The sequence below is a fragment of the Pseudochaenichthys georgianus genome, chromosome 20 (genome assembly GCF_902827115.2).
Source record: "Pseudochaenichthys georgianus chromosome 20, fPseGeo1.2, whole genome shotgun sequence".
In the NCBI taxonomy this organism is placed as follows: domain Eukaryota; kingdom Metazoa; phylum Chordata; class Actinopteri; order Perciformes; family Channichthyidae; genus Pseudochaenichthys; species Pseudochaenichthys georgianus.
Genome location: NC_047522.1, coordinates 6,699,790 through 6,720,593, shown reverse-complemented (window position 1 = coordinate 6,720,593; position 20,804 = coordinate 6,699,790). Strand labels below are relative to the sequence as shown.

Here is a 20,804-nt window from a genome sequence, read left to right as displayed (position 1 = left end):
AATCAAACGCACCCTCCCAGGCACTGCGTGTTAGCGAAGTACAACTGGGATTTCGAAGAGCAAGATATGCTTGCTCAATTCTTAATAAAAAATAAAAACCAACAAATTGAGCACTTGAGTCTTCATTAGCAGCGCCTAGCTACAGCTGCGGAGCTTCGGTCAATACCACTAACAGTCCATTTCCTTAAAATGGTACATATCGATGAATCTATATTTTCATCTTCAGGTGATGAAATCTGTACAATAAGATTCGAGCATGTTGTAATCCAGTGAGGAAATTCAAGACCAGTAAATATTGATTGATTAAACACTAAATAAAATGTTAGTGCTTTCTTCAAACTCAGACTCTCTGCTGCGGCTGTACCTCAAAGACAAAACAATTGTCTGATGATCTTTGTTGAACAAGGTCTGATTGTCCTGTACAATGTGGGGTATTTTTAAATACTTTACTAAACCACATTCAATACTATGTTAGACACAAGTTAGTTATTACTCGCATATCAAAGTCTTTTCATCTGCAAGATGGAAGAATAGCTGGGTGCTGCCTGGAGAGACTGATGAGGGACATCGGCTGGCGTCAGCAGCTTTCCACACAAAGCCATCACATCTTCTCTTCCATAGTCCTCGCTGTCCACTGGTGCTCTGTCAAAAGAGTGAACATCACAGCCGTCATGTTAACCCTTTGTTACACAACATACAACCAACATGTGTCAAAAGTGACCCGAATTAGTTTTAATTGTAAATATCTTTGCAATAAATTACTTTAACCATTCAGGATTCCAGGTATTCCTCAATTAACCTGTTTTGGATCAACACCCATTTTTATGTTTCCCTTTCTTACTTTTTGAATAAAAATCATATTTGTATCACTACACTTCTAAGGCACAACATGGGTCAAACATTACCCGTATTATTTTGCTATGTTATTTCATGCATGGCTGTGAGTGTTTCTTTACTATACATTTTCAAAAATAATTAATTTTAGCAGTGATTTGGACCAAGCATGTATGATGTAGTAATACAAAAAGTATTTTAGTTCACACAGTGTGACATTAGCTAGTCATGTTAGCTTGTAATATATAGAGCAGAGCTAACTAGCAAGTTAGCCGAACGTTAGCGGTCAGCTGTTTATGCTATGCTAGCTGTTACTGAACATTAACAAACTAGATTCCGCTGTAAGAAAACTGTGAAACTTTACATTAAACTTGGCGACAACACTGTGACACCCCGCTGCATGTTTATGTGTAATGCTCCCGTGTTGGAGACGAGAGGGTGGGGGGGCAGCACTGCAATAAACTGTAAGCTAACGTTAGTAGCCACCTGTTAAGCGAGGTTTCCCGGGCGCAACATCTTGCAAGAAACAGCATCTCAGGGCTTCTTAACATTTAACAACCTATTAATGATGCATACCAACTTAACGGGAAGAAACTCAGCTAACTAGAAGAAGAAACGTAACCTTAAAGGGGACCTATCATGCAAAATGCACCTTTGTACGTCTTTTATACATGAATATGTGTCCCCGGTGTTCCAGGGAACTCACCAAGTGTCAGAAAACACAACCCTCTCTATTTTCCTCCTTCGCCAAATCTCTAAAAAAGGGGCTGCAACGGATCTGAAAAAAACTGATCCACATTCCAATACTTTTCTACGTCACAAAGAAGTGCTCCGCTTATTGGTCAACTCTCCACCTATCAGGGGAATGAGCCACGGCCACGTGCATTGCCAAACCTCTCATTCGCATCGGCAGGCTAAATAATCAACACCCCAGTCACATCTGTGTTTTTGCCTGCTCTTGCCAGGATGTCTAAGCCAGTTAAACGTTGTGCTGTTGTTGGCTGCAAGACTCGGGACAGGGGACTGCATGCAATGCCATCAGTGGAAAAAGAAATGAATCTGTGGCTAGACTTCATTTACAAGGGACATGTGCCAGAAGACCACGGAAGATTTCTGTTTGTGTGTTCCAAACATTTTACCACGGACATGTTTATTAACTTCTCTCAAGTCCAACACGGATATGCCTCCAAACTAATGCTAAACCCGGGATCAATACCAACCATCCGGGACCAGGCCAGTGAGGACACATCCAATTTTGAAGCTGTAAGTTTTTATTTAGCGGTGTTTTTCCTGATAAAGCTATCTCTAGCTTGTAGCATGTAGCATGTAGCTTCGCCGCATCAATGTCGCCTCAAACCCAAATAGTAATCGGTTAGGTGTTTATATATTTTTGTCGCATTTTATTTTGTACGCTCCGCAGTCTTTGCTTTGTCATTTGAATTATCAGGCATTTGCTAACATGTTCAGACATACTGCCGTAATGGCGATCTGTGTGAAGGCTGTACAGCCACGCCCTAGGCGATAACACAAGTATTTATTCTACTATTTATTAGTATTTTGTATCCTCTACAATCATATTGAGTAAGTTATAATAACAAACGTAATCTTCTGTAGGCAAGTGCCGTTTTTTCCAGCGTTATATGTAAACGCTTTTGTGATTGTAGTCTGTAAGAACGATCAGATATCATCGATCTGTAAGCTAAGCTACGCTACGCTAATGAGACATGCCGTGTTTTGCAGCGTTATATGTAAAAGCTTTTGTGTGTTTACTTGTTTGCGCACATGAATATAAATGGGGGTGTGTTAGGATACAACACTGTGTATGTATGCGAGGGGGGACACACACCACGAGTAAAACTGAGCTAAAGCCCCGTCGGTCTGTTGTTGACAAGGCCTTACCTCTAGCAAAAGGCTAATTAGTGGCTAGCACGCATTACAGTCAGTCTACTGAGCTCAGCCCCTCTCCAACACATCATCTGTTTTGAGTCAGAAACACAGCATGCACGTTACGGTTCAAAACTAACTCAGATTGGAAAAGGCTAAGCAAAGAGCTTTGCTAAATAGAGAGCTTTGCTAAGAAGTTTCAGTTTTTTACATGCATATACTAATCTAAACCACATTTTTTGTTGTGCTTTTTTTACCATTGCACAGCCCTACGTGGCCAACTTGATGGACCTCATCTTCGAGCAAGTCTTTGTGGACCCTGCACCATTATGAGCGACCTGACAGGGAGGAGGTCATCGCCGGGTATGCTACACGGTTCAATTTGGCTGCTGTCTGAACCCAACATCGACATTTCACGGATCAGGAAACTCCCTGCGTATCCTGAGGACAACGCAGGCCGGAATCACCACTCTGATCCTGCGTCCAAGGAAGCCCCAGCACCAGCTCACAAAGCTTCTGTAAAAATATTTAGTGTCATTTATACAAAATACAAGTAGGCTACATTTAGTTTTTTTGTATGGGTTTTTTTAACCGTTGATTTTGACAATAAAGTTCCAAGTTGATATCAAAATGTGTCGTGATTATTCATGTTTGGATGGGTAAAGAATATTCTGATTTCAAAAGCATAAGGTTGTGTGTGTGGACCTTTTTGTCGTACACATGGGTGTGTTATGCCATTGCTGTGTAGTATATAATAGTACAATGACGTCGTGGCGCAATTTGCACAAATAAGTCAATAACTGTGCTTTTAAAAACACATGAAACTACACACATTGCTGACAACTGAGGTGTTGTTGGAGTTATACTTTTTATCATCCTAAGTTATTCAACTTTCCAACGGTTGTTGCAGGATGTTGGAAGAAAAGGACTGTAAACTATTAAACGCAATGAGGCCATTGTATATATGCTGAAAATATGAATGTCTCCCTTTATAAATATATATATATATCGCTGTTTTTGCGTTACAAACTGTACACATTGCATTCTTGCTAATTAGCCAAAATATGAACGGAATAAGGAGCAAGCATCGTAACAGAGTAAAATAAATAGGGACAACAGCTTGTCAGCTAACCATTCAGAAACGTCCTGCTGCAACCGAGATTTTTGCACCTCCACCAAAACCTCCGCTGCTTCAGGGTCAGTTTCTGGATCAAATTGATAGTATGCTTGAACACATGCATTGCTCTGAGATGACATGTTTATTCGACACTCGTAATCACAGCAAGCATGGTAACGTGACTCTCGCCGGCTCATGCCTGCTCTTCTGCAGGGGGGCGTGGTCAGCTGCTGCTCAGAATTTTCAAAGACGGGCTTGGAATAAAGCGAAAATGAGCGAAACGAGGCATGTCTAAAAAATGATCCGTTTGGTATTTTGACAAATAAAATGTATAAATATACCTTATATAGGTATGGTCATACACTATATCATTTAAATATAGCATGATAGGTCTCCTTTAAATAAAAAATAAAACATTCACAAACTAAGGATTATCTAAATACATATGTAACTCCATTACAGTTGCAGGACTCACCAGATCTCAAGTCTTCTGTTCTTTGTTGACGTCCCGATGCTCATATTTAACGTGTATGTAAAACGATCCCGATATTAATCCATAAACTCCTGCAGCAGACATACAGACAGCTGTAGCTCGCAGGAGGAGACCTGCTCAAACTGACTTGGATGTTTCAAATGTGAACGACAGGGCGGACAGTTCTCATTGGCAGGTTTCTTCGATTACGTTTATATTAACCAATCAGGAGTGTTGTGGACACATTCCAAACATGCCTGACTTGTCTGCCGTGTTTTGGCTGAATTCTATTTCAAGTGCCGTAGCTCTGGCTGTCGGCCAGAATCCGAAAACCATACATTATACTGTAAAACTAAGGCTTATTACTGTATATTGACCAATGGAAGAAAAAAAAACAGCAACATAAATAAAACAAGGATAACTGTGACTTATTGTTGAGTAAATAACAGTGTGTGTTTTAAACCTTGGTCCTCCCTGCAGAAATGTCTCCACTTTCTATCATTTTTTTTTTTAATGATATTGTCAACTGTAGATGTTTACAATATAGTAAATTAGGAATTTAATGAGAACATATTTATTTACTTTTGTTTCAACATTGGATATTTTGTGTTTGTGGTGCATTCAATCGAATATTGAGAAAATGATTTATGTAAAAAGGTTTTAATTACATTTTAAGTTTTTTTTATTTGACGATTTTTTTTTTTACAGTTTTATGATTACCTTAAAATTACAAAGAAAACCTTAAAGTCTTATAATAGTAATACACTTTTATATTACGAGTTACATATTTAATTACAGATAATACTTTTTATTTTACGTACATCTGCATGTATTTTCTGAAAGTGCAAAAATACTGTAAATATTATATAGTAAATCTACTGTAAAAAAAAAAGGAAATAAACGTTATTTGTGGTTATTGTCAAAATACTTAAAATAATATTTTGGGTTGTTAATTTATAGTTAATATCTGCCATTTTACAGGATTTTGCAAGTTATTTAAAAAAACATGATAATTACTATAAACATTTACAGTTATTTCCTGTAAAATTACGATCTTTTTTTACAGTGTATAATAGACTGCAAAACAGAGTAGAGTACTGCAGACTCCAATGAGTTGTTTATAACAGACTCACACTAACAATAGATATTGTTATATGTCACTTAGCTTTAATCTCCAGTTAAAACAGATAATTAGTTACATAACAAAAGTGATCAACGTATACGTACAGATGCCGTCACAGAAATTCTGGAGCATTTACATCAGAATACAAGGACAGTGACATTCATTCAGTTCAGAGTTCCATTCCAATATGTTGTATGGTTGTATATGGTTATGTATAGTTTAGATAATTTAATTGGGCACATAATCCAGTATACAGTTGTAAAGATTTCAAAGGGATCTACCCGTACAGCTTTTGCAAAGAAGCTCAGTTCCACAAAATGATGTAGATTACTATGATTTTCTCTATTCCAATTTAAAGACGAGTTTTATATCATTCTATAGAATTTAGTATAGCATATCAGAGAGAAAATGTCATGCATGTTTTCTTTGAATGCTATAGATTTCTACACATTTCTATAGATTTCTACAGATATGTCATGAGTCGGTTCTGCCCTATAGAATTCTTTAGATTGTTATAGTTTTAATTATAGAAGTTTATAGAAAAGTACAAATGTATAGTATTCTACAGAATGATCTAGAGATTTCTATAGTATTCTATAGAATTCTTTAGCATGGCTTACAAATACGACTATGTTCTATAACATGCTATAGATTTCTACAAGATTCTATAGGATTCTATAGGATGTTATAGATTTTTTTGCGTAATGATAACAAAACAAAAGGTCGGGGGTCATTGGTCAAGCAACACACCAATCAGAGAGCAGCAGTGAGCACACCTCAGGCTGTGTTTTATATTTGTATTCTTTATTCCTGATGTATTTCACACAAAAAACCTTTAGTGGAAACGTTTTCACAATATGATTCCAAAAAACAAAACGGCAAAGTGGTAAGGCTTGCCCACCCTGCGTTGGGGGGGGGCACAGTGACTCATTTGGGGGGGCATGGCCCGCGAATGACCCCCCATGACGCCGACCCTGTGTTGAGACTCTATGAACCATAAACTCTAGAGCAGCGGTTCCCAACCTGTGGTCCGCGGGCCCCTAGTGGTCCGTGAAGGCATTGCAAGTGGGCCGCCAACATTTTTTAAATGTTAAATTTTATTTTGTACAGGCTAAAGACACAAACATGGACATAACAATAATATATAGGAGATGACATTCCAATCACAGACAAAAACAGAAGAAATAAAGATACAGGATCAGTAGGATCACTTCAACATTTCACAACCTAAAATAGGTTGACAACCAAAAACCACCCAAAACACTAAATGGCATATTTATTGTTCCTTTAATCCCACTCTTCGTTAGAGCTAATTATTTCCCATTTCAAGGCGTGTTCAGCCACCAGTGTTTCCCATACATTGATTTATTTGTGGGATTTCTGTGATAAACACTGGCCAGTGTTTTAACCACAACCTTACTTAGAAGCAAATCAATATTTTTTGTTGCACTTTGATTTATAGGCAGTAGATAGAGTGCTGGACTTCGAATCAGAGGCTACCAAGTCCGAGTCCCACTGCAGTCAGCATGTCGGTGTGTCCCTGAGCAACTTCACCCCAAACTGCTCCTGTGGGGATTGTCCACAGTACTGAATGTATGTAAGTCGCTTTGGATAAAAGCGTCTAACAAATGACATGTAATGTAATGTAATGTACTGTATGCCTTATTCAGTAACGGCGCGCTGCTTTGACATTAGACACATCATGAAAACTCCAGATTCAAGTATCTGCACCAAAAATCACGTGATGCTGGAACCTGAGATCTGGATGAAAGGGACAATATATTATTCATAGGACTTGATTAAAAGAAATATGGATAATTATAATCAGTAAGATCTAGAATAATGAAAAGTAATAATGGAGTCAGACTTTAGGAACTGAGTCGTACCGTCTTTATGTCGGAGCTCTCCTGTGTTTCTTATTTTTTTGATCCAATTCTTTTGTGTGTTTTAATGTATTTACAAACCTTTCTGACTCGCTTTTTGTTGTAATTGTTGTTTGGTTATTAAACAGCATGCATTTGTAAACACCTAACCTTGAACATGTTTATTTCCTTGGTTTTAATTGAACAGAGAGGCTCTGCATGTAATATGTATGTAATATAGAACACATGTTTTAATTACACGTTTTAGGCGTCATGGGTTTGTCTGGAATCCCTGAGCCATGGTGAAACCTCAATGAATAAACTTCACTCGGTACGACCGCTCACCTTTCTGTGTGTCTTCACTTCCTGTCACCTGAGAGGAGAGAGAGAGAGAGAGAATGATGATGATGATGATGATGATGATGATGATGATGATGATGATGATGATGATGATGATGATGATGATGATGATGATGATGATGATGATGATGATGATGATGAAACAAAGAGAAACAGCCAGAATGATGAAGAGAGAGGAGAGTGTTGTTTTCCTCTGAGCTCACGCTCCATGAAACAGTTCATATCTGGATGAATGGAGGACATGGTTTCAGTACTCACAGCTCTTCTGGATCGTGGCTCTGAACGTCTTATCATATCCGATCCTGTAGAGACGAACACAACCCAACAGTTTGAGATCCAGGTTAAATAAGTGTTGGTTCTTTGAGTCAGCTTCAGAGTCCTGGTCTCATGCTCTACATCCCATCATATCTGCTCTGCAAACACTACGACTGCCTGCCTCAGCTCTCTGCTGACAGGAAGTAACCAGTCATTGGTCTAAAAACATCCCATAAGAACAGACCCCTTTCCCACTCGTCTCTAAACCCCACCTGTCTGTCAGAGAGCTGATCACTGAAGTGTGGCTTTGCAGGTTCAGCTGTTCTTCTGTAGCTAATGGAAGAATGGAAGAGCCTGCAGTCAGTGGGAAACATCACTGACTGTTTCCCAGAGAGAGAAACACCTCCCTGAGTTTCATACCATACTGCTGAACCAGCAGAGACCCTCACTGACCTGAGGGTCTGCAGTCTGCAGGCTGGACTCTGCAGGAGATCTCTCAGCAGCTCTCCTGAGTCCTGCAGAGCGGTCCCTCTCAGGTCCAGATCTCTCAGATGGAGGTTGGACTTCAGAGCTGAGGCCAGAGCAGAACAGCTGATCTCTGACAAGCTGCAGCAACTCAGACTGAATACAGAAACATGATGAGGAAACAAATCAGTTTATAATCAGATGTTTCTCAACATTTAAATCAATGGGAACAACAACAACAACAACAACAACAACAACAACAACACGTCTTCTTCAGAAAGTAAACTTTATTAAAGTCAAACTAATATCACTTCAGATGAACTTTATTCAGACGCTATCGTTTACTAAATATTAAAAACATAGATTTACTTTTTACAACTAACATCTATTGCAGTTCCCTCAGGAGTCAGACAGCATTTCAGTCTGCAGTTCTTACTTTAGTAGCTACAAATGAACATATGAACAAAACAGCATTTCCAACTGAATGGATGTTAGTTCATGACGTAGAAGAATCAGGATGAATATCTAATGAAACATGAGATCTCCAGCAGGAACAGAGAGTCAGTGACTGACCTGAGGGTCTGCAGTCTGCAGGCTGGACCCTGCAGGAGATCTCTCAGCAGCTCTCCTGAGTCCTTCAGAGCGTTCCCACTCAGGTCCAGATCTCTCAGATGGAGGTTGGACTTCAGAGCTGAGATCAGAGCAGAACAGCTGATCTCTGACAACCTGCAGTCCCTCAGTCTGAATAAAGAAACATGATGAGGAAAAGATCAGTCTTTAATCCAATGAGATGTTCAGGTCTGAAATGTGCAGCTCATCATTACTGCGTCCTAATCAATGAACTTCTCCCTGAATATCAGAGACCGGATCATCTTTATATCAGCCTTCTGTTCACATCCAAATGATTGGGAACATAAACATTTCTATGTCAGAAAGTAAACTTTATGTAAAACTAATATTAGTTCAGAGGAGCGTCTTTATTCAGACCATTACTAAAGAAAACATACATTTACTTTAACAACTAACAGGAAGAATAATGGTTTCTTTAGGAAACAATCAACTGCTATGACTGCAGACTACATTTAGAGAAATACACATTTGAACTAAACAGCATTTCCAACTGAATGGATGTTAGTTCATGACGTAGAAGAATCAGGATGAATATCTAATGAAACACGAGATCTCCAGCAGGAACAGAGAGTCAGTGACTGACCTGAGGGTCTGCAGTCTGCAGGCTGGACCCTGCAGGAGATCTCTCAGCAGCTCTCCTGAGTCCTTCAGAGCGTTCTCACTCAGGTCCAGATCTCTCAGATGGAGGTTGGACTTCAGAGCTGAGGCCAGAGCAGAACAGCTGATCTCTGACAAGCTGCAGTCACTCAGACTGAATAAAGAAACATGATGAGGAAACAAATCAGTTTATAATCAGATGCTTCTCAACATTTAAATGAATGGGAACAACAACAACAACAACAACAACAACAACAACAACAACAACACGTCTTCTTCAGAAAGTATACTTTATTAAAGTCAAACTAATATCACTTCAGATGAACTTTATTCAGACGCTATCGTTTACTAAATATTAAAAACATAGATTTACTTTTTACAACTAACATCTATTGCAGTTCCTCAGGAGTCAGACAGCATTTCAGTCTGCAGTTCTTACTTTAGTAGCTACAAATGAACATATGAACAAAACAGCATTTCCAACTGAATGGATGTTAGTTCATGACGTAGAAGAATCAGGATGAATATCTAATGAAACATGAGATCTCCAGCAGGAACAGAGAGTCAGTGACTGACCTGAGGGTCTGCAGTCTGCAGGCTGGACCCTGCAGGAGATCTCTCAGCAGCTTCTCTGAGTCCTTCAGAGCGTTCCAACTCAGGTCCAGAACTCTCAGATGGAGGTTGGACTTCAGAGCTGAGGCCAGAGCAGAACAGCTGATCTCTGACAAGCTGCAGTTCTCCAGTCTGAATACAGAAAACATGATGAGGATACAAATCAGTTTATAATCAGATGCTTCTCAACATTTAAATGAATGGGAACAACAACAACAACAACAACAACAACAACAACAACAACAACAACAACAACACGTCTTCTTCAGAAAGTATACTTTATTAAAGTCAAACTAATATCACTTCAGATGAACTTTATTCAGACGCTATCGTTTACTAAATATTAAAAACATAGATTTACTTTTTACAACTAACATCTATTGCAGTTCCCTCAGGAGTCAGACAGCATTTCAGTCTGCAGTTCTTACTTTAGTAGCTACAAATGAACATATGAACAAAACAGCATTTCCAACTGAATGGATGTTAGTTAATGACGTAGAAGAATCAGGATGAATATCTAATGAAACATGAGATCTCCAGCAGGAACAGAGAGTCAGTGACTGACCTGAGGGTCTGCAGTCTGCAGGCTGGACCCTGCAGGAGATCTCTCAGCAGCTCTCCTGAGTCCTTCAGAGTGTTCTCACTCAGGTCCAGATCTCTCAGGTGGAGGTTGGACTTCAGAGCTGAGATCAGAGCAGAACAGCTGATCTCTGACAAGCTGCAGTCCCTCAGACTGAATAAAGAAAACATGATGAGGAACAAATCAGTCTTTAATCAGATGTTTCTCAACATTTAAATGAATGGGAACAACAACAACAACAACAACAACAACAACAACACGTCTTCTTCAGAAAGTATACTTTATTAAAGTCAAACTAATATCACTTCAGATGACCTTTATTCAGACGCTATCGTTTACTAAATATTAAAAACATAGATTTACTTTTTACAACTAACATCTATTGCAGTTCCCTCAGGAGTCAGACAGCATTTCAGTCTGCATTTCTTACTTTAGTAGCTACAAAGGAACATATGAACAAAACAGCATTTCCAACTGAATGGATGTTAGTTCATGACGTAGAAGAATCCGGATGAATATCTAATGAAACATGAGATCTCCAGCAGGAACAGAGAGTCAGTGACTGACCTGAGGGTCTGCAGTCTGCAGGCTGGACCCTGCAGGAGATCTCTCAGCAGCTCTCCTGAGTCCTTCAGAGTGTTCCCACTCAGGTCCAGAACTCTCAGGTGGAGGTTGGACTTCAGAGCTGAGGCCAGAGCAGAACAGCTGATCTCTGACAAGCTGCAGTCCCTCAGACTGAATAAAGAAAACATGATGTCAGTTTAGAAAACAAAGTTCCTGTTTGAAATAACTCCAGGTTTAATAATCTGATCAGAGTCAACCAGGGGTTCAAAGTCAGAGATGATGCAGAAACAATCCACTGAGGATCTGGAACTCTAACTTTGATCAGATGTTCATCAAGTCCTTCCTCTCCCTCACAGCTCCTCAGTCCTGACAGCATCTCCACTGACTCCTGGAGCACAGGGAGAGTCTGTGGAAGCTCAGACTCTCCCCCTCTCACATTCCCCTTCTCTCTGTTACTCTGATCAATATGCAGTCATTAGCAAAGAGGAACAAATAGTTTACATGTATTTGTTCAAATTCAGAAAGTCATAAACACAAGCAGATGAAGTTCAGTCAGTGAACTGACCTGAGAGCCTCCAGTCTGCAGGCTGGACTCTTCAGTGCAGGACTCAGACGCTCCACTCCTGAGTCCTTCAGAGCGTTCCAACTCAGGTCCAGATCTCTCAGGTGGGAGGGGTCAGACTTCAGAGCTGAGGCCACGACTTCACATTCAGTCTCTGAGAGTCCACAGTCAAGTCTATAATAACACATAAATCACAACATGTGTTAAAAAGAGGAAACATAATGACCTCAAGCATTTGATGAATACATATTTGAAATGTTCTGATTGAGATTTGCTGTTAGTCCGTTTTATATAATATATAATAACAGAGTAATGCGTTGTCAGTGTGGTCTGATCACATGTCTGTCACTGACTGTTACCTAAGAAACAGAAATTAAATAAATCACTCGATGATATTAGAGAAGTACATATTTAGATGTTAATTAATATTTGGATGTGAATGATGGATGTGTTGGCTTCTCTGAGCATCTGGAAATGTACTGCGCACACAAACACAATTAACACACCAATAAAGTTTCAATATTTCAAACTGAATACCATCAGATGTTCCCAGTATATCAGCATTAAGACATACCTCTGGTGTTGGTGGGAGATTATATAGATCTGATTTTAAACTCTAACACATTGGGATAAATTGTGTGTTTGATGATAAAGAAACTACTAGAAAGTGATAATAACTGATAACTGTAGGTCCTGCTGTGAGGTGTGATCACATGCTGAGGAGCCTCTAAAGTCCTTCATGTGTTTGACATGTCGCCTCTCAGTATTTAAACTGCAGAAATGTTATCGTGTTTATTTGAATAATTAAACTCCTGATCGACTTTAGTTTATAAAGTGAACCACATCTGGACTCACGTGGCCTTCCTGCAGTTCCTCACAGCTGGAAGCAGTCTCCGTTTCCCCTCCTCTGATGTTTTGTACTGACTCAGGTCCAACTCATCCAGAACCTCCTCTGACATCTGCAGCATGTCTGCCAGAGCAGAGCAGTGGATCTCAGAGAGTCTCTCCTTTAATCTTTTCCCTGACTTCAGGAACTCTGTGATCTCCTGATGCACTGAGAGGTCCTTCATCTCTGTCAGGCAGTGGAAGATGTTGATGCTCCTTTCAGGAGAGACTTTTGTTCTCTTCTCCTTCAGGTTGCTGATGGCTCTCTGGATGGTTTCTGGACGGTTGTCTGTGCGACCCAGCAGGCCTCCTAACAGTCTCTGGTTGGACTCCAGAGAGAGGCCGTGGAGGAAGCGGACAAACAGGTCCAGGTGGCCATTTCTACTTCTGAGGGATTTCGCCATGGCTCCTTTGAGAAAGACATCCAGGGATGGGTACTCCTGATCAGTGCTGTTACTGTTCTCATAGGGCCAGTCTCTCTTCAGGAAGTCCTTCAGCACCGCTGTGTCTCTGCTGGTGTAACAGTGGAACAAGTAGACTGCAGCCAGGAACTCCTGAATGCTCAGGTGAACAAAGCAGTACACTGTTTTCTGGAAGATCACACTCTCTCTTTTGAAGATCTCTGTACAAACTCCTGAGTGCACCAAGGCCTCGGTGACACCAAGGCCACAGCGCCGCAGGTCTTCTTGGTAGAACATGATGTGTCCTTTCTCCAGATGTTCAAAGGCCAGCCTCCCCAGCTTCAGGAGAAGCTCCCTGTCAGCCTCCGTCAGCTGCTGTGGACTCATCTCATGTCCCTCTTCATACTTCTGCTTCTTCCTCTTGGTCTGGACCAGCAGGAAGTGTGAGTACATGTCAGTGAGGGTCTGGGGCAGCTCTCCTCTCTGGTCTGTGGTCAACATGTGGTCCAGAACTGCAGCAGTGATCCAGCAGAAGACTGGGATCAGACACATGATGTGGAGGCTCCTGGAGCTCTTGATGTGAGAGATGATTCTGCTGGACAGGTCTTCATCACTCGATCTCCTCCTGAAGTACTCCTCCTTCTGGGCGTCAGTGAAGCCTCGTACTTCTGTCACCCTGTCCACACACTCAGGAGGGATCTGATTGGCCGCTGCAGGTCTGGAAGTTATCCAGAGGAGAGCCGAGGGAAGCAGCTTCCCCCTGATGAGGTTTGTCAGCAGCACGTTGACTGAGGACTTCTGAGAGACATCAGACACAACCTTCTTCTTTCTGAAGTCCAGAGAAAGTCTGCTTTTATCCAGGCCGTCAAAGATGAGCAGCACTTTGCAGACAGCCAGCTGCTCTGCTGTGACCTTCTGTAAGGTTGGATGGAAGATATGGAGCAGCCTGAGAAGACTGTACTGCTCTCCTTTGATCAGGTTCAGCTCCCTGAAGGAGAGCGGGATCACCAGACTGACATCTTGGTTTCCCAAACCCTCGGCCCAGTCCAGAGTGAACTTCTGCACCGAGAAGCTTTTTCCAACTCCAGCGACTCCGTTGGTCAGGACCGCTCTGATGGGAGTCTGCTGGTCAGGTAAGGCTTTAAAGATGTCCTGGCACTTGATTGGAGTGTCATGGAGGGGCTCCTTCTTGGAAGCCGTCTCCAGCTGCCTCACCTCGTGTTGGGTATTCACCTCTTCACTCTGGCCTTGTGTGATGTAGAGCTCAGTGAAGATGCTGTTGAGGAGGGTTTCACTTTGATCAGTTCCTTCAGTCACACGTTCACATCTCCTCCTCAGACTGAGCCTGTGTTCATCGAGAACCTCCTGCAGACCACGTTCTGCTGGAATAGAAGAAACAGGAGAGAATCAGGAACATGCTTTAGAGAATCTAACAATAAAACTAATTTAATAAAAAGTTTAAATGTTTTATAAACATTTTAATGTCTTTGCTCTTCAACAGAATACCTAATAAAAAAAAATGGACCAGGAAGAGGAATAAGACGCTGCATGAGTTCGGCCTCTTACCTCGTACAGAGCTGGTCTGACTGGCTGTCTGCAGGCCAGCTCTGGGTCTGGATCTCTTTCCACACTGGGGACAGGAGGGGTCTCCTGATGGAGGTCTCTGCTCGCAGTATGAGGTGATGCACTGTCTGCAGAACCAGTGTCCACAGCTAGTAGAGACTGGATCCTTCAGGACGTCCTGACACAGAGCACAGCTGGTAGAGACTGGATCCTTCAGGACGTCCTGACGCAGAGCACAGCTGGACAGCGTCTCCTCCACAGGAACACCACTCTTCCTCTTCCCTCTGTGGAGAGGAACACATCCTTTACAGCACTTGACTTTAGGGGAGCTGATTCTCACCAAAGGTACAACAAGGGGGAAAGTTCTACTTTGATATTTAATAATATACCCTTGTGATCAGGTAGCTTACAATTCACATGATCATAACACCAGAGAGCCTCCTGTCTGGATTCGTGAGCCAGAGGAGCACATGTTCCCTGCATCTACACTCAGCTGTATGAACCTGGTGCTTTATAAACCCAGCATAGAATCTGCTGTGAATTCATATCAGTAAACATCTGGAAAGGATGCCTAAATAACATCAGAATGAAACTGGTGTGTAAACAGCCTGAGATAAAGCTTTGTCGGGTCTGTCTCCAACACAACGAGACCGGTTTGATTAAAGCTAGGCTAACGTTAGCTGCTCCATCCTCACTCAGAGTGACTTCATGAAGTCATAAGTACAGCAGTGTCTTATTGTTAGCGCCACAGACAGTCTCTGGTTTAAACAGGAACATGAATAACCCTGATTGAATATGAGCTGCTGTGGAGCTCTGCTCTCCTCTCTGGTCCCCTCAGACCGTCAGAGACCACAGGAACTCAATCTCAACACTGACAGGTTTCTGAAACAGAGCGTCACAAACTTTAAGCTCAAGTTGAAATGTTTCGAATTCTGCACGAATACGCAGGTGATATGAATTTAACATCTTCACTTCCTTCCTGTTGCCAGGCACGGATCTGGGTCTTTGCATTGACTCTACATGTGATATCACGAAACTCTGTTGTATCTGCTAATGCTAAACACAACCAGCTCTCCAGGTTCTCACTATTATTAACAACATCTAAAAGAGACACATCATAGACATGCCCGAGTAGTTAAATAATGTTTTGGACGATATATTTCTTTTTTTAAATGAGAATGTATCAACATTCTTGCTATTTAAAACCATTTTATACACAGATACAATGATAATATAATTGCATATTGAAATATCCTAAAATAATGTTAGCTTGCTCTGCTGCGTTTTCCCTTTACAAACTGCTCACATGATTTAATTAAAGATCAGTTTCATATATTAGTTTATAAATACTGAATCCTCTTCAGGTCAGGTCACAGGAGAAACTCTTACTTTGTGTCTGAGGGTCCAGGTTCATCACTGAAGACTGGAGGGTTCCCCATAGACCGGTCACTCTTCAGAGACAGACAGCTGGGGACTGGAGACTCTGCTCTCTGTCTGTGGAAACAACATGTTTTAAACATCATCAGTTCATCTAAAGAGCAGCTTTTGATCTATGACTGTTCACCTGATTAAAGATTTGTAGAGTTTTTGAGTCGTGATTGTGGGTTTCTGCTTTAAAAATTCATTCAAGTCCAACATGTAGAGTGAGGATGATTTCACTAGTAGATTATTTACTATTGCTGACAAGAAGCAAGAGTGCAATTACACTTTGTTAATGTACTCTACTGGGTTTCATTAAACATTTTAGATCAGGGGTGGAGAACCTTCGGCCCCCGGGCCGTATACGGCCCGCGAAACCATTTGGTACGGCCCTTGAGGTGATTTATAAACAAACGCAAAAAAGAAAGAAATTTAAGAAATCTAGACCGCAAAGAAATTAAACGAGTGCCTGTTTTTCCTGGCCAAGGTCAGGGTCCTTGAACACAACACGAGCCTAACGTGTCATCACGTGGTATATGTCTGGGCTGAAGTCGAATAGTCCATTTAGCTTAGGAACCTTCCTAAAGGAGTGAAATGACCCGGAAGTCCCTCAGTGGCAGCCATGATAAGTGCCGTTCGAATTCTCTAGAATGATGAGAATGAAAGGAAAGGAGGTTTCAAACTTCCTTTATCACCTCCTTTAGCTTAGGAACCACTGGATCTCCCTTGACGAGAGGAGAGGAGAAAATGCTGCCCCACAATGCATTGCAGCCGCAGCATTTGCCGTCACTCAACAGTCGGCCGTTCACGGAAACAACCGATTATGAGAAATGATATCATGAAAGTTACGGTGCTTATTAAGCATTTTAAAACGTATGTGGTAAGTTGCCAAAGTGCTTTGTTTTGAACATTCATCAGTATTATAATCAAAAAGAGAAATATGAACGTTAGTTTTTACTGAAATGATCAAATAAAGTCAACATTTCACAGTCTTCACTGAGCTGTGTGGGGTTTGTTCAACTTTTAAAAGATGTTTGAATGGTGATATACACAGTGATAGATGTTAAGGACTAACGTTTATAATAAATACATTTGTATTGATTTTAAGATCTTTTCATAGTTCATACAATCTTTGGGATCATTAGTATTAATGTGTACTGGAGGGAGAGGGAGACGAGCAGAAGTTTCACTTTCCTTTTTTATTTCAATTCCAACTTTGGTCATGAAGAATATGTTTCTCTGTTGTCCACGTTCATAAAGCAAAGCAGCAGCATCAGAGCACGGTGCAGAGTCTCTAGATGAGTTTACAGTAGTCCCTCGTTCTTATTGAACATCCATGTTGTAGTCCGCTGTATAGAAAACTGTGGTTTCCATAGTTTCCCCACAGCAGCAGACGCACACAATGACGTCCGCTGGCGCATCATAAACACGTCCGACAGTGAAAGTGCATTCGGATTCTCTAAAGTACCGCAGTCTCTTCTCCTAAGTCCTTTTGAATTCTCCTAACCACTATCCCTTAACCCCGTGACGTTTCACTCAGAGGTCAAGGAATAGACGATAGGGTTAGAACTTAGGAGCTGATTTTTAAACTATCCGACTGCAGCCCGGGTCTGACACATGCTGAAGGAGAGAACCGGAACGCCACTCGGCACTTCTAAAAATAGCAGTACCCATAAGGAGCCGGACACATGCCGCAGTTTCTGCGTGGCTGTGTCTTTAGATGAAAGCCCAGTGGCGATCTGCTCATCTGTCATACTGATCATGCAGTCAATAACTTTGTTGTTATTAGCATCTGGTTAGCTAGCTATGCTAACGAATATAAGAAGCTTTTTCTCCAACCAGTGAGGTAAAGGCACATCTTTATATGATCATTATAGTTATAAAAAAATAAGAGAATAAAGTAAACAGGTATAAAATACTATATGACAGTAAAAAAAAGTTGTTATTAATAAACAAGAGTACAGTTTGAAAGGGGAGTGATTTGTAAAACATCCATAGAGGAAAAGAAAATCTGCTTCCAGTTCTGTTTCATATCGTGTTGAGAGATGTTTCCATAGAGCTCCTAATGTTGCTTTCAAAGTGCACCAGATTGATGCTTTTAACTTCAACATTAAAAAAAACATCTTCCCGGGGGAGCATGCCCCCGGACCCCCCTAGAGGAGGTTAGGTCCCCCCCTAGAGGAGGTGAGCCCCCCCCTAGAGGAGGTTAGCCCCCCCCCACACTTAAATCATGTCCACATGGATAGGAAACTAAATACATTTGCACACATCTTGAGTCCATATCTTTCTGTTTTGGTGGTCATGCCACACCGTGCACGTAGTATTCTTAAGCAGAGGTCAATAATTTGTACGGCCCTCGGAGGATGTTGAAAAAATTGAAATGGCCCTTGAGAGGAAAAAGGTTCCCCACCCCTAGTTTAGATGATCAGATACCATGGCCGTAGGAAGTAGGGGTGCTGAGGGTGCTGAATAACACCCTTTTCCCCCCGGTTACATTTTCCATTTGCCCTGTACGATGGGCGCTGTAAGTGATGAAAGTGGGGGATGTTGGCTTATCAGGCGCCCGCAGCTCACAGCCAAAGTGAGAGAGAGAGAGAGAGAGAGAGAGAGAGAGAGAGAGAGAGAGAGAGAGAGAGAGAGAGAGAGAGAGAGAGAGAGAGAGAGAGAGAGGGCACACCGGTACCGGCGGGATTGTTGTTAGCTTCTGCTGCGTTAACGGATATAAGAAGCTGTTTCTACAATAATGTGGAGGGAGAGCTCTCCTGTCAGACTGAGGCTCCCTGAGGTAAAGGACTCTCAGAGTGTTAGATAGTTCACTTTAATCTAAATTATATCAAGTGGCTCTCAAACGGTTTGATCACAATTTATGTAAACAAATATTTCCAAGGGACTCCTTTATAATTATTAGGATAAATAAAAACAGGTTTGAAATCATTCCAGTGTATACTATAGGACAGTAACCAGAAATATCGTTTAAAACAGGAGAGATTAACAAATATGCATAAATAAATGTTAACTGGTAAAATAAGATATAAATGAACCACAAAAATAAAATAAGTTACATGTATTTGTTATTGGCTATGGTAGGTTATTGGTTATGTTCACATACTTATTTGATTATTAATATTAAATGCAAACCGATCTTTTTCATATGGGTGTTGTACCCCCTAGATCAGGTCTCTAGTGATTGGGCGCTCAAAGTGCACCAGATTGAAGCATTTTACTTTGAAATGTTTTTTAAAATCTTCCCGGGGGGGGGGGGGCATACCCCCGGACCCCCATAAAGGATGTGAGGTCCACCCCCCAATTAAAACATGTTCATACAATACTGAATACATTTGAAGCCTTTTTATATCAGCTGTCCACCGTGTCAATAGGTTTCTCTGTTTGTAGTGTATTGGTCTTTTGTAGAGGTTTTTCATTGCCAGCTCAAATCTTGCCTAGGGCAGCAAACTGGTCAGAACCGGCCCTGGTGTCATCCCCACAGCACCCCCCTTTGAAACATGTTCCCACGGCTAAGGTAGAGACACTACATACAGAATCCTCTTCAGGTCAGGTCACAGGAGAAACTCTTACTTTGTGTCTGAGGGTCCAGGTTCATTGCTGAAGTTTATAGGGTTCCACATAGACCGGTCACTCTTCAGAGACAGACAGCTGGGGACTGGAGATTTGTCCTCTTCCTCATCTTTTAAATCACTCATCGTCTCCAGTCTGAGTGATAAACCACACACACACACACACACACACACACACACACACACACACACACACACACACACACACACACACACACACACACACACACACACACACACACACACACACACACACACACACACACACACACACACACACACACACACACACACACACACACACACACACACACACACACACACACACACACACACACACACACACACACACACACACACACACACACACACACCATGTATACATCACTTCAGGGGACATTAGATTGACTTACATGCATTTCCTGGAGACTTATCCTGACCTTAACCATAACCAACACATGTCTAACCCTAACCCTAACCAAGTCTTTACCCTAAAAGTAATGATCCCCCTTATGGGGACCTCCAATAACTTGGTTAAAATACATGAAATCAGTCGGACTGCAGGCCACTCTCCATTTTGTCTGCGCTGGTCTGTCACATGTTATGTAACTCTGATCAATGAGGAAACAGGATATAATCAAAGTTTACAACACTTGCAGAAGTCTCAATGGACTCTAGGACGCTGATTTTTAACCAAGAAGTTATTTTCTGACATCCAGTAAAACAGAGTAAATAATGAATGTGTTAGGAAGCAGATCCTGGTGTTCACACTCACCCTGTTCTTTTCCTGCTCCGAGCTGTAAAATGGCGTCTGGCAGTCTGACAAGTCTGACTTCAAACTTTCACCTTCCCTCACCTGACTGCAGCTCCTCCTCTGATTCATAACCAGCCTCCTCAGCTGAAGCAGTTCACATGTTCTTATCTTATCTTACTATTACTATCCTACCTTATCTTACTTTGTTCAGTGAGATCAAGGACATGCAGCTAAAAACAAGCTCAACAAAGTTATCAGAAGACGACACAACATCCACACATCAGCGACCA

The 20,804-nt window shown here is 41.4% G+C and overlaps 1 protein-coding gene across 3 annotated transcripts; it reads right to left on the bottom strand.

Annotated features, from left to right (window-relative positions):
- Positions 1-6,213: 6,213 nt before the first annotated feature.
- On the bottom strand, positions 6,214-20,611 carry LOC117465754 (NLR family CARD domain-containing protein 3-like). 3 transcript variants are annotated; one of them, XM_034108755.2, is made up of 15 exons: positions 20,536-20,611; positions 19,762-19,896; positions 16,156-16,260; positions 14,770-15,050; positions 12,773-14,585; positions 11,921-12,091; positions 11,359-11,526; positions 10,777-10,944; positions 10,176-10,343; positions 9,586-9,753; positions 8,946-9,113; positions 8,361-8,528; positions 7,911-7,954; positions 7,638-7,665; positions 6,214-7,191 (listed from the first exon to the last, which is right to left on the bottom strand). In XM_034108755.2, exons 2-14 carry the CDS (start codon positions 19,884-19,886, stop codon positions 7,652-7,654), a joined length of 3,561 nt encoding a protein of 1,186 aa, XP_033964646.1. In that variant the 5' UTR covers positions 19,887-19,896; positions 20,536-20,611; the 3' UTR covers positions 6,214-7,191; positions 7,638-7,651. The 3 variants fall into 3 exon arrangements, with proteins under 3 accessions (XP_033964646.1, XP_033964647.1, XP_033964654.1); XM_034108756.2 differs by having other exon boundaries at positions 12,773-14,582; XM_034108763.2 differs by lacking the exons at positions 6,214-7,191; positions 7,638-7,665; positions 7,911-7,954; ... (4 more) ...; positions 10,777-10,944; positions 11,359-11,526 and adding an exon at positions 11,540-11,812.
- Between the last annotated feature and the right edge of the window lie 193 nt (positions 20,612-20,804).